This window comes from Globicephala melas, chromosome 1 (genome assembly GCF_963455315.2).
Source record: "Globicephala melas chromosome 1, mGloMel1.2, whole genome shotgun sequence".
Lineage (NCBI taxonomy): Eukaryota > Metazoa > Chordata > Mammalia > Artiodactyla > Delphinidae > Globicephala > Globicephala melas.
The window spans coordinates 180,103,560-180,115,635 of record NC_083314.1 but is presented as its reverse complement, the minus strand read 5'-3'; the positions used below and the strand labels follow the sequence as shown (position 1 = coordinate 180,115,635).

General features: G+C 40.3%; 1 protein-coding gene across 14 annotated transcripts in view; it reads left to right on the top strand.

Annotated features, from left to right (window-relative positions):
* Nucleotides 1–12,076, top strand: part of KIF1B (kinesin family member 1B) — a 148,359-nt gene that overhangs the window by 67,058 nt on the left and 69,225 nt on the right. For all 14 annotated transcript variants that reach the window (XM_070046042.1, XM_030878866.3, XM_060283243.2 and 11 more), the window contains 4 exons: nucleotides 6,858–6,937; nucleotides 8,010–8,085; nucleotides 11,354–11,433; nucleotides 11,944–12,050. In XM_070046042.1, coding sequence (XP_069902143.1) covers nucleotides 6,858–6,937; nucleotides 8,010–8,085; nucleotides 11,354–11,433; nucleotides 11,944–12,050 — 343 coding nt within the window. The remainder of the gene's footprint in view (nucleotides 1–6,857; nucleotides 6,938–8,009; nucleotides 8,086–11,353; nucleotides 11,434–11,943; nucleotides 12,051–12,076) is intronic.

Below are 12,076 nucleotides of genomic sequence, written 5' to 3'. Positions count from 1 at the left end.
AGTTGGTAGAACACTTTTACATAGGGAGCTGCTATTGCTTAATTCATTGAATAGCCTGTTTCCATATGGGAGAGACCCATGTTACCCCATCATAAATATCTTGAGCCCTCCACAAACCTCTGGCAATAGAGAGTAAAGTGTAATTGCTTTCAGTTTTTAGTTGCAGCTCAAACTGAGTTGAAATGTTGTCTCCTTGATTTGCATTCCGACTTAATAAGGTTTTAAATATGTAGCTACAGTTACTATGTGGTGCCTCTGGTGTTTATTAGTCTGGCATCAGTGTCAGTACTGTGAGTGCCACTGCTTAGGCTTAGACTATAAATATCCACAAATATCCATTACAGAAGCATGCAAGGGTAAATGCTGTGCTAGGCCGCCCGAGGGCCCCACGCTTGGAGCTCACTTATGACGCATGCTGCGTTCAGTGCAGTAAAACCCATCTGATGGCTTCAAGGAATGTTCCATGTAGCAAGTGTTTAACTATTTAAACACCACAAGTTAAACTGTAATTTTTTGGGGGGAAATATTTCTGACTTGTTCTGTGGACTTCTCTGCCACCTTAACTGGATCATGATGAAGTAATTAAATTGTGTTTAGCATTATGAACATAATTATTAACCAGTGCTGTACAAATAGCTAGATAATACATGATGTGAGATCAAAGTGAATGACGCCTGAGCCCAACACTCCTTGGAGCTTAAAAAAATGTTCCTGATGTCACTCTGTTTTTTCAGAATTTTTTAATGTACAGTACCTGCAGGAAGGAAAGACCCTTAAAGAGTGTCCTCTTGACTCCTCATTTCTGAAGCATGAATCCCAATTTCAGTTTAATCTTAAAATTAGGTTTCTAGAATGAGGTATGGGCAGCTCTGGAGACCAGCATGCCAGGCCTGCCTGCAGAGTAAGTTGATGACTCAGACTGAAAACTGTCTTCCTGTTGGCATCTCTATTTTATTTATACTAAGTTTGTTATTCAGGCTTGAAGAAAGAATATTCCTCACTCTTTCTTAATTTTGGTGAGCTACTTAGTAGAATATTTTCTTTAAAGGCTGTTGATTCTGCCTTAATTGGAAAACAGAACACAGGAAACCCAACTATAGCCTGGCTCAGGGAGAAGTGGGGCCTCGGGATAATCACTTAGTTTCTGTGGTCCTCAGTCTCTATATTTCTAGAATGTTTCTGGAATAAATGGCTTTTTCCAGCACTGAAGTTTAGCTAAATGACACTCAATATTGTTTTCTCTAACCTTTCTTCAGAGTTTAAAAAAGTAACTTTCTAGGGACTTCCCTGGTGGCACAGTAGTTAAGAATCCGCCTGCCAATGCAGGGGACACGGGTTCGATCCCTGGTCCGGGAAGATCCCACATGCCGCCCAGCAACCAAGCCCGTACACCACAACTACTGAGCCTGCACTCTAGAGTCCATGAGCCACAACTACTGAGCCCGCATGCTGCAACTACTGAAGCCCTTGCGCCTAGAGCCCGTGCTGCACAACAGGAGAAGCCACCGCAATGAGAAGCCCGCGCACCACAAGAAAGAGTAGCCCCCGCTCGCTGCAACTAGAGAAAGCCTGCGTGCAGCAACAAAGCAGCCAAAAATAAATTAAAAGAATTAAAAAAAAAAAGCAACTTTCTAGACAACATAAAAGTTGCAACTTTTAAGCCCTAATGAAAAAGAAAAGTATATTGTACCTTACTCAGCTTACTAATTAACTTTTCTACAAGGAGCTCATATTCTGATTTACCCTCCAGGTGGTGAGTAAAAAGAGAGAGGTCACATTAGAGTTGGCAGCAAGATGGTAAGAGGATTCCTAGACAGTAACTTTGCTTCCTTGGGGTGAGTTTATAGTTGCCCCAAAATAGAATAGCTTTACTACAGCCGGATTAATCTCTGCTCTGATACACTCTTTTTCTGAAGATAACCAACCAGGAAAAAAATATTTTAAGTATCTCAAAGGTCAGTTTGTATTTCATAACTAATATCAGAGTGGCTTGTGGACCACAGTATATATAATAAGCACTAGTCTCGGTGCTGTGGTTTGGACATCCTGTTATCCTATGCCTTTGTTTTTGAAGTTGTCACTTTAGAGTGTAAAGGTTTCTATCCAGCTGTCTTTAATTGAATTTTTTAATTGAAGTATAGTTGATCTACAGTGTTGTGCCAGTCTCTGCTGGACAGCAGAGTGACTCAGCCATACACACATAGACATTCTTTTTTTTATATTCTTTTCCATTATGGTTTATCACAGGATATTGAAGGTAGTTCCTTGTGCTATACAGTAGGACCTTGTTTATCTATCCTATATGTAATAGTTTGCATCTGTTAATCCCAAACTCCCGGTGCTTCCCTCCCCCATCCCCCTCCAGCAGTGTTTAATAAGCCTTAAAATCTTGTAGGTTATGGTGGTAGCTTATATATACTTGCCCTTTTATAGTCATTTGCAGAAGCATTTAATGCTATCCTGTTTCAGTTGTTGAATAACTTGTGGCATGTTAGAGGTAGGCTGTTGACCACTCGGCACCTGGCACACTTCCTTCCCTGGCTATCTCATTCCTTACCGTAACCATATGGGTTTTTCTTGGCTGCTGGCCCTCTAACATGGCTTGTTGGTTCCTCACTCAGCAGTGGAGTGGCATATGCACTGCATGTTATTCATTCCTATTGGAGGACTGTGTAGAGATGCCATTCAGGGGGCTGTTTTAGTCTTTCAGCCTATGTGTGTGCTCGGGGGTTGATGAGAGCCAGTTTAGGCGATTTTGTCTCTACCTTCCTGCCTTCCGCTGCAGGCTCGTTCTAGCTTCTCCCACTTTGTAACCAACTCATTTCTGAGTACCTGCTGCGTGGTCCCCTTTATATTCACCTTACTGACGCCCAGGCCTTTTCTAACTTTTATCAGTTTTGCTCTTTGTCTAGCTTAGCCTGTTGTTGTTATTGTTCTTCTCCTCCATCATCATCATCATCATCATCATGCTCTCCTGTTTGTTTCTTCTGACTCCTTGAGTCTTTACTTGGCTTTTTAATTTTTTTTTATTTTTTTTATTTTTGGCTGTGTTGGGTCTTTGTTGCTGTGCGTGGGCTTTTCTCTAGTTGTGGCGAGCGGGGGCTACTCTTCGTTGCGGTTTGCGGTTCTCATTGCGGTGGCTTCTCTTGTTGCAGAGAGTGGGCTCTAGGAACACAGGCTTCAGTAGTTGTGGCTCACAGGCTCTAGAGCGCAGGCTCAGTAGTTGTGGCGCATGGGCTTAGTTGCTCCGTGGCATGTGGGGTCTTCCTGGACCAGGGCTCGAACCCGTGTCCCCTGCATTAGCAGGCAGATTCTTAAACACTGCGCCACCAGGGAAGCCCTACTCTGCTTTTTTTTTTTTTTTTTTTTTTAGTACGCGGGCCTCTCACTGTTGTGGCCTCTCCCGTTGCGGAGCACAGGCTCCAGACACACAGGCTCAGCAGCCATGGCTCACGGGCCCAGCCGCTCTGTGGCATGTGGGATCTTCCTGGACCGGGGCACGAACCCACGTCCCCTGCATCGGCAGGCGGACTCTCAACCACTGCGCCACCAGGGAAGCCCAACTCGGCTTTTTAACATGCTACCATGCCTCGTTCCAGAAAACCAAGTGCCAGATGCCTCAGGGTTTATTGTATTACATATTCACAATTTCTTTCTATGTAGATAGTTATGTTTTGGGATCTCAGAGGCTTCATACAATAGCCCGGTAAATGAATTATACAATGAAATATTTTGTGAACTGTCAAAACTTCTCATCCTGAATCACTGCCACTACTATTATCTCATCATCATTATCATCATTGTCATCTGACTTTCTAATTTCGTATCCAGGACTAGCATTTTCTCCTGCTTTTTGCATGTGCTTAACTCCCTTTTTGGTACCCCTCTCCCTCCATTTTTTGCCTGGTCAGTTCATTCTCAGTATGAGTATCACTCCGCCTTGACTCATCCACCCTCCAGCAGACCTGTGAACACTTCAGTTGTAGCACTTAGCACACTGCCCTGTTGTTTTTCCTACCGTTCCCATTCACAGTCCTCTAACACGCCGCTCTAGCTATGCTGTCGTTCCTGGAAAGCGCCAGGCATTTCCTACCTATTCCCTCACATACCCGTGCTCTTCCTTTGTGTCTGCCTATGCAGACCCTTGTCCATGAGCTCTGTCCTGACAGCCCCACTGCAGATTGCTCCCTCCCCCACCCCTCCCCCACACTCCTCTTTTCTTTGCTTTATTTTTCTACAAAGCTCTTATCACTGTCTGGCATACTGTATACTTGACTTACTGATTAAAATGGATTGATTATCTGAGTCTCTTTACGAGAATATAAGCCCCATGAGGGGCAGGAATTTTGTTTCCTGCCATATCTCTAGTTGCCTAGAACAGGGCTTGGCATGTAATGCAGTTATATATAATTACTGCATGAATGAATGATCAGTTACTTCCTTCTCTCTCTGGTATACAGTAAGCTCCTGAAATCAGGAAACATGTTTTAGTTCTTATATTTCTGGCATATAATAAACACTCAGCAAGAGATTGGGAAATTGTCACTCTAGTGGCTACGTGCCTTCATATGAGATTAATATTAAACCTTTCTGGGAAAGGGAATTGGGTTGTGTTCAGAGGGGTACTGTATGCTAGGGGAGGAAAAATATCTTTCCTTCTACCCTTCTAGGTTCTTGGCTGGGGCCCCAGATTAACAAAAGGCAGATAAACAAGAGAAAAGCTTACAAATTTATTTAGTGTTTGTTTACATGACATGGAAGACTTCATAAGGAAATGAAGGCCCAAAGAAGTGTTAAACATGAACATTTTTATGCTGGGTTTGGTGAAGAGTGAAAAGTTGTGGGAATATGTGATTGAACAAAGGGGGATGTGAGTTAAGAGTATAGGCACCTCGAAGGTATTGCAGGTTCAGTTCCAGACTACCGCAGTAAAGTGAATATCACAATAAAGTGAGTCACACAAATTTTTTGGTCTCCCAGTGCATATAAAAGTTAAGTTTACACTATACTGTAGTCTATTAAGTGTGCAATAGCATTATGTCCAAAAAAAAACCCTTAATTTAAAAATACTTTATTGCTAAAAAGTGTTATCATCTGAACCTTCAGCAAATTGTAGTAGTAACATCAAAGATCACTGATCACATATCACCATAACAAATGTAATAATAATGAAAATGTTTGAAATATTGCAAGAATTACCAAAATGTGGGCTTCCCTGGTGGCGCAGTGATTAAGAATGCGCCTGCCAGTGCAGGGGACACAGGTTCGAGCCCTGGTCCGGGAAGATCCCACGTGCTGCAGAGCAACGACTACTGAGCCTACGCTCTAGAGCCTGAGAGCCACAACTACTGAAGCCTGTGCACCTAGAGCCTGTGCTCTGCAACAAGAGAAGCCACTGCAATGAGAAACCCGCAAACCACAATGAAGAGTAGCCCCGACTCGCCGCAACTAGAGAAAGCCCACGCACAGCAATGAAGACCCAATGCAGCCAAAAGTAAATAAAAATAAATTAAAAAAAAAAAAGAACTACCAAAATGTGACACAAGAGACACGAAGTGAGCAAATACTGTTGGAAAAATGGCGCTGGTAGACTTGCTCGATGCAGGGTTGCCACACACTTTCAATTTGTAAAAAATGCCATACCTGAGAAGTGCAATAAAGTGAAGTATAATAAAACGAGGTCTGCCTATAGTAAACTGGGGAAACTTAATGAAGGCCTATCTGTTCATATTCTTCGTGTTCCTTCATCTTGAGAAATAAGGATGCTCCATTCCTCCAGGTGTAGGGAGGTTACATCTCATGAGGGTCTTACGACTTGCTTCAAGAGGAGCTCAGAGAGTCCTTCCTACTTGTACCATTTCTTAAATCACTCAGCTTAAAGTATTCAGTATGCCAAGATAATACCATATTTGGGCGAGCATGTTCTGAACCCTGTCAGTGTTGTGGTGTTGTGGTGAAATTATAGTGAAACAAAAAACAATGAAGGGACTTCCCTGGTGGTGCAGTGGTTAAGGCTCTGATCTCCCAATGCAGAGGGCCCGGGTGTGATCCCTGGTCAGGGAACTAGATCCCACATGCATGCCGCAACTAGGAGTTTGGATGCCACAACTAAGGAGGCTGTGTGCCACAACTAAGGAGCAGGCAAACTGCAACTAAGGAGCCCATCTGCCGCAACTAAGACCCAGCGCAGGGCTTCCCTGGTGGTGCAGAGGTTAAGAATCTGCCTACCAATGCAGGAGACACGGGTTCGAGCTCTGGTCCAGGAAGATCCCACGTGCCGTGGAGCAGCTAAGCCCGTGTGCCACAGCTACTGAACCCCGTGCGCCTAGAAACCGTGCTCCGCAACAAGAGGAGCCACCGCAATGAGAAGCCTGCACACCACGGCGAGGAATGGCCCCCGCTCGCCGCAATAGAGAATAAGCCCAAGCGCAGCAGCGGAGACCCAGTGCAGCCAAAAAAAAAAAAGAAAGACCCAGCGCAACCAAATAAATAAATAATTTCAAGAAAAGCAACAAATATCATTGGGGGCTTTTTTCTTTTGTAGCAGTGGCTGTCAGGAACAATGCTTTGCATTTTGGGATGCTAATATTACCTTTCCTTCTACACACACACTCTCTCACACACACATATACACACACACACTATTAAGCTATTTTTATTAGGGCTTAAAGAGAATTAATACATCTGGGGCTGATTTCTTTCTTTACATATTAAGAAAGGGAAAAAAACCCACCTCATCGAATTAGATTCTGCCTCATATCCTCAAAAGGGCATCATCTGCTTCTTGCTGCTCTTCCTAGACACAGAATGTTAAATTATAAGACTCTTTGGTGCTTAACTGTGTACTTCCTCCTTAGGAATCGGAGAAGATCATTGCAGAGTTGAACGAAACCTGGGAAGAAAAGCTGCGTAAAACAGAGGCCATCAGAATGGAGAGGTCAGGAAGTTAAACTCTGGAATGTTTCTAAATTTTCTGAGGAATTTAGATTACTTTTATAGTAAGAAAAGATAAAATAGAAGTTAAAAACAAAGAACCTTTCCTCCCCAAATACAAAACAAACAAACCCGTATGGGACTTATGGCCCAATTTACACTCTGAAGTGAAATTCACGTGTTCCCTAGGGAGTCGTGTTCTTAGTTACTGTACTACATGTTGCTAGGGATCCATATAAAAATTGAAGATATTGAAGAGTTTTTAATTTGCAAAAAGACTGCCTTTGATAAAGGCGCAAATAAAAAAAAAGCTGTTCTGATTACTGACTTTCAGAGTTATGTTTTCTAGAACCTCTTTGCTAAGAGGTTAAGTAGTTTCAGTTGCAAACTTTCAAAATCTGTATTTTATCTAAACCTCCCAATTCTCTACCCTAAAGATAAACATAATCCAAAATAATACTTTTGCTATTGGAATAAATATACATTTAAAAAATGTTAGTTCCTATCTTCTTCCTTCATGGAAGATGAGGCAGAAGTGAGTGCTAACGTGTTTGTAAAGTGAATGTATGAAACAATTTTCTTCTCTATTGTAGAGATTTTAAGCTAGAATTGTTGAATCAATATGATGGTGGTCATGGGAACATGATACTTGAGAAAATCACATTTATAGATAATACTCCCTATATCAAAGTTACTTTCTGATTGCTTTCTTGGATTTTAAGGAATGGTTCTTTGAAGTGGATGTATTGCCTTAAGGGAATATTCCTTTCTTCCTTTTTTTATATTAATAGACATATTTATGAATTATTGTCTACCTCCAAAGTCAGATGTGACAAAGTTCTTATTTGGGTGAATATAGCTTTACCTAAGACAAGAACATACTTTATTTTGAATATACAATTTCTCTTAGAAATAATTTCTCATTAATGATGGGATAAGCAGATTCTTTCACATTTGTATTACTGACTTTAAACATGGACAGTTGCTTTTGCTCTGCATTATTTTCCAGTTCAAGTTAGACTGACTTACTTGACATTTTGGTATTGTTATTCTGATACGCTTGTTGCTTTTTCTAGAGAGGCCTTGTTGGCTGAGATGGGAGTTGCCATTCGGGAAGATGGAGGAACCCTGGGGGTTTTCTCACCTAAAAAGGTAGGGAACAATGTTGTGAAACTTAAACAAACAGAAACACTTTTTGTTTGTCTTGGTCACGAGGCACTTCATGTCTTTCAGGGCTGGCTCCTCTTCTTCCTTTTCTTTTAAATCTTGAGACTTGGCTTAATTTCTGATATTTTTGATTTCATCTTACAATACAAGGCCAACCTGTTTCTAAAATGCTTTCAGAAATATTTACTGTTTATAAAATAAAATCCAAGGCAGTATAAATCTGTAACTTTTGGTCATGATTCAGTATGTTTCCTCATCTTCATCGTTGCTTTATCTAAAATTCCTAGCCTAACCTTGCATACCTTGCTTCAGTTTGGCTACTCTTTCTATGTAGTTTTCCCCACAGATGCCAGCAACCCTGAATTATAATTCTTTGGAAGCAGTTTCAGCTGTTCAGGTTTGTGTAGAAAACTACTGCTTCAGTTTGCTTTTACAGTTTGTGTGATAGACAACCACTGGACTGAGTAAAGCAGCTCCTGTCCTCATCCGTCTAGCCTCCTCTGCTCCCTTCTCAGTTTTTTTTTTTTTTAATGACTCCAGTAGTTACTGTCCTACTTACCTAGTCATAGTTGTTAAGTAGTAGATACATTTTTAGCTAATTAGAATAGCAAGGTCTTTTCTTTCTTTTTCTCCACCCCACCCCCTGCTTAGTTGCTTCTTAGTTATTATTAGATATTGGAAAACTATTATGAAATGATTATTTTGTGTGCTTATTTATAGGACAGTAATAGAACATATATTGATGTACAAAGCATATATTTCATACTAGTAATAAATGGTCCTTCATTTCATATGATTTCAGATTAACTATTGGATACTTAAATGTCTTCATGCAAGGGTCTGATAATGGTCTCTCTAGGTTAGCATGGAATGGGTGTGGTGTTTTCAACTGGTACTTCAATTTTATGTGATATGAAATAGTCCTGTGGTTTTTTTTTAGGATTCTCTGGTTAGGTTTTTCTTTTTTATAAATTCTGATGTGTTATTTTCAACAAAGAAAATTGATTTAGAGACATTTTATATATATATATATATATATATATATATATATATTTTTTTTTTTTGCTGTACGCGGGCCTCTCACTGTTGTGGCCTCTCCCGTTGCGGAGCACAGGCTCCGGACGTGCAGGCTCAGCGGCCACAGCTCACGGGCCCAGCCGCTCCGCGGCATGTGGGATCTTCCCGGACTGGGGCACGAACCCGCGTCCCCTGCATCGGCAGGCGGACTCTCAACCACTGCGCCGCCAGGGAAGCCCTAGATATATATTTTAGACCTGGAACAATAATAACAGTATTTCATATGTTTATATTGCCATAGGTCAATGATTTTTCAGTAAGACATTATTTTATTCAGATATATTATGTATGATTGTAGATATTTTAGCAGTTATAGGCTTGATAGAATTTAGATTGTGCCTTTGCATATATCTAAAGGTATTTTATAACATCTTTCAATGTTACGAACTGTGAGGAAAATTTTTATAACAACTTGTAAAATTATGGCATTTAACACAAATTATAAATAACTTGAATAAGTATTGTGTGTTATAAGTATTATGAACAGCACAGAATTCCAAACTGAGATCCCAGTTTCCAAAGCTTTCTTACTTGATTTAACTTTCTAGACTTCTTCAGGAAAGGAAGGGATACACCACTGATCACATCCAAATTCAGTTTTACAACCTGTTTCTGATGTGTTAACTTGATTGTGGTAATCATAGCACAATGTGTATATGTATCAAATTGACACATTTTACAATGACATTGTACTACCTAAATAAATACAGACTTTGTCATTCATATCTCAATAAACTAGGAGAAAGTTACTTCTAAGGGAAAAGGAAAAAAAAAAACCAACCTGTTCTTGAGGTTCCGTTTTCTTTAGGCCAGTCTCATGATGGGTTTTAAAGAATGCTGCCCACAGAGGGCTTTGACTTTCTCAAACCAACAAAGCTGTTAACTGTAGAGACAGATGTTAGTTGGAAGGATGTAGAGGTTTTCCTAATTTCTTTTAAATCATCTTTTGCAGTCCCTTTCCTTAACCTGCTCATCTGACTCTTCTTTCATTTTTCTATATTTGCCGGCACTGTCTTGAGTAGATTTTGACCCCAAGACCATGTGACTTATTTTTGGATTCCAGTGGGGTATTTTCACCAAAGAAGGTTGGTTTTTAAAAGATTTTAGAAATAGTAGAGTTAGATGAAAAGGATTTTTAGAAGATGTATTACTGAATGTCAGTAATTTTAATTTCTTCTTTAAGATAAAAACTAACAAACTAAAGACAATAACTGGGACCATGGAAGAACTGATAAAAATTATAAAGGGAAATGATAGGGGATGTGGGAACATTTTTATAAAGTAAATGAAAAATTAAATATTTCTTGAGGTTGTAGGGGGCAAAAAATGATTTTTCCTCTACCTTTCTGAATTCTTGGCTGAGACCCCTGTAATAAAGGACAGATTAACAAGAGAAAAACAAAGAAGTTCATTAACATGTATACATGGGAGATACCCAGGGAAAAATGAGTAACTCCCTGAGATGGTTTAAAATTCTGGCTTACATACCATCCTAATAGGGAAAGGGGATGGGAAGGTAGGCCTCTCAGGGGAGCATAATTGGCTTTTAGGAAAGATGAAGGGACCCTTCAAGAGTAGATGGGAGGAATGATAGTTTGTGACAAAGTTTGTCTGGGTGTGGTATCAATTTCTAGTTTTCTCTCCTGGTTGATGAGACTCCCGGGAGGGGATTTCTGACAGCTGAGTTCCTTTTGGACCATCCGTGCTTAAGCATGAAAGGGGATTCAGAGAAAGCCGCTCTCTGTCTGTACTGTTTTTCAAGTGCCTAATAGCTCAAAATAATCAGTATGTCAAAGTGGCATGTTTAGGGGTGGCAGATTCTGCTGTCTTTCAAGATTTTTGACCAAGTGTTTACAAAAATTATGATTAATCCATTCAGAGAATCAGCCTGCTCTAATTTTTCTTTTGTGTTCTCTACGCTTTGACCTTATCAAGAATTGGATCTTGTTCATTATCCCAGAACTCAGGTTTTTAAATAGAATGCATTAGCGTAGTTTGGGGAGGCCTGCAGAGAGTGTTTTCTGTTTACTATGGAATTGCAACTAGGAATGAAAGCAGTCCCTCTTCTAGGCACTCTGGTAATCCAAGAAGCCATCAGCCTCCTGTATGTCCCTGTCATTCTTACAGCCCTCTCAGTGGTACTTGCTCCAAATTGATCATCTGTAACCTTTTTCAGACGCCACATCTTGTTAACCTCAATGAGGACCCACTGATGTCCGAATGCCTTCTTTATTACATCAAAGATGGAATTACAAGGTACATTTGTTTCTTCTTTTGGTCACTTAATGTTTTCTTTTCTCTTAGGATGATTGAATAGCTAAAGGGAAGTTGTTTTGTGAAAAATTTCTTTTACTAATTTGCTGTTTTTCTTGTCTGAAATAGTTTAAACTATCCTCTCTACTCTTCTCAAATTAAGTGTTTTAACCAGCTGAACCAATTAATGTGTAGTTTTTTCCTAGCAGACCGTAAGTAAAATTTTACTCCTAACATTTTATATGAATTCATTAAGGAGAGTAGTTCACTCGTATGTTTTTATGATGCTCTGTGAGTTATTTGGTGTATCATTTGCCCCTTCGTTGCTTTTTCTGGTGTAGGGAGGTTGACCATATATGAAAATAGAGTTTGCAGTTCAAAGCCTCTGATTTAAAAAAAAGGCAATACCTTTTTTGTATGTACCAAAGAATATTCGTTGGGAGAAAGAGGCTCATTGTTTGTAGTGCTTTTTGTGTCTGAATTTCCCTGGGAAACACTTTCCCTTGTGTTCAGGGTTGGCCAAGCAGATGCTGAGCGGCGCCAGGACATCGTGCTGAGTGGGGCTCACATTAAAGAAGAGCATTGTATCTTCCGGAGCGAGAGGAACAACAGTGGGGATGGTGAGAGTTCTTGGCTTAACTTTTTC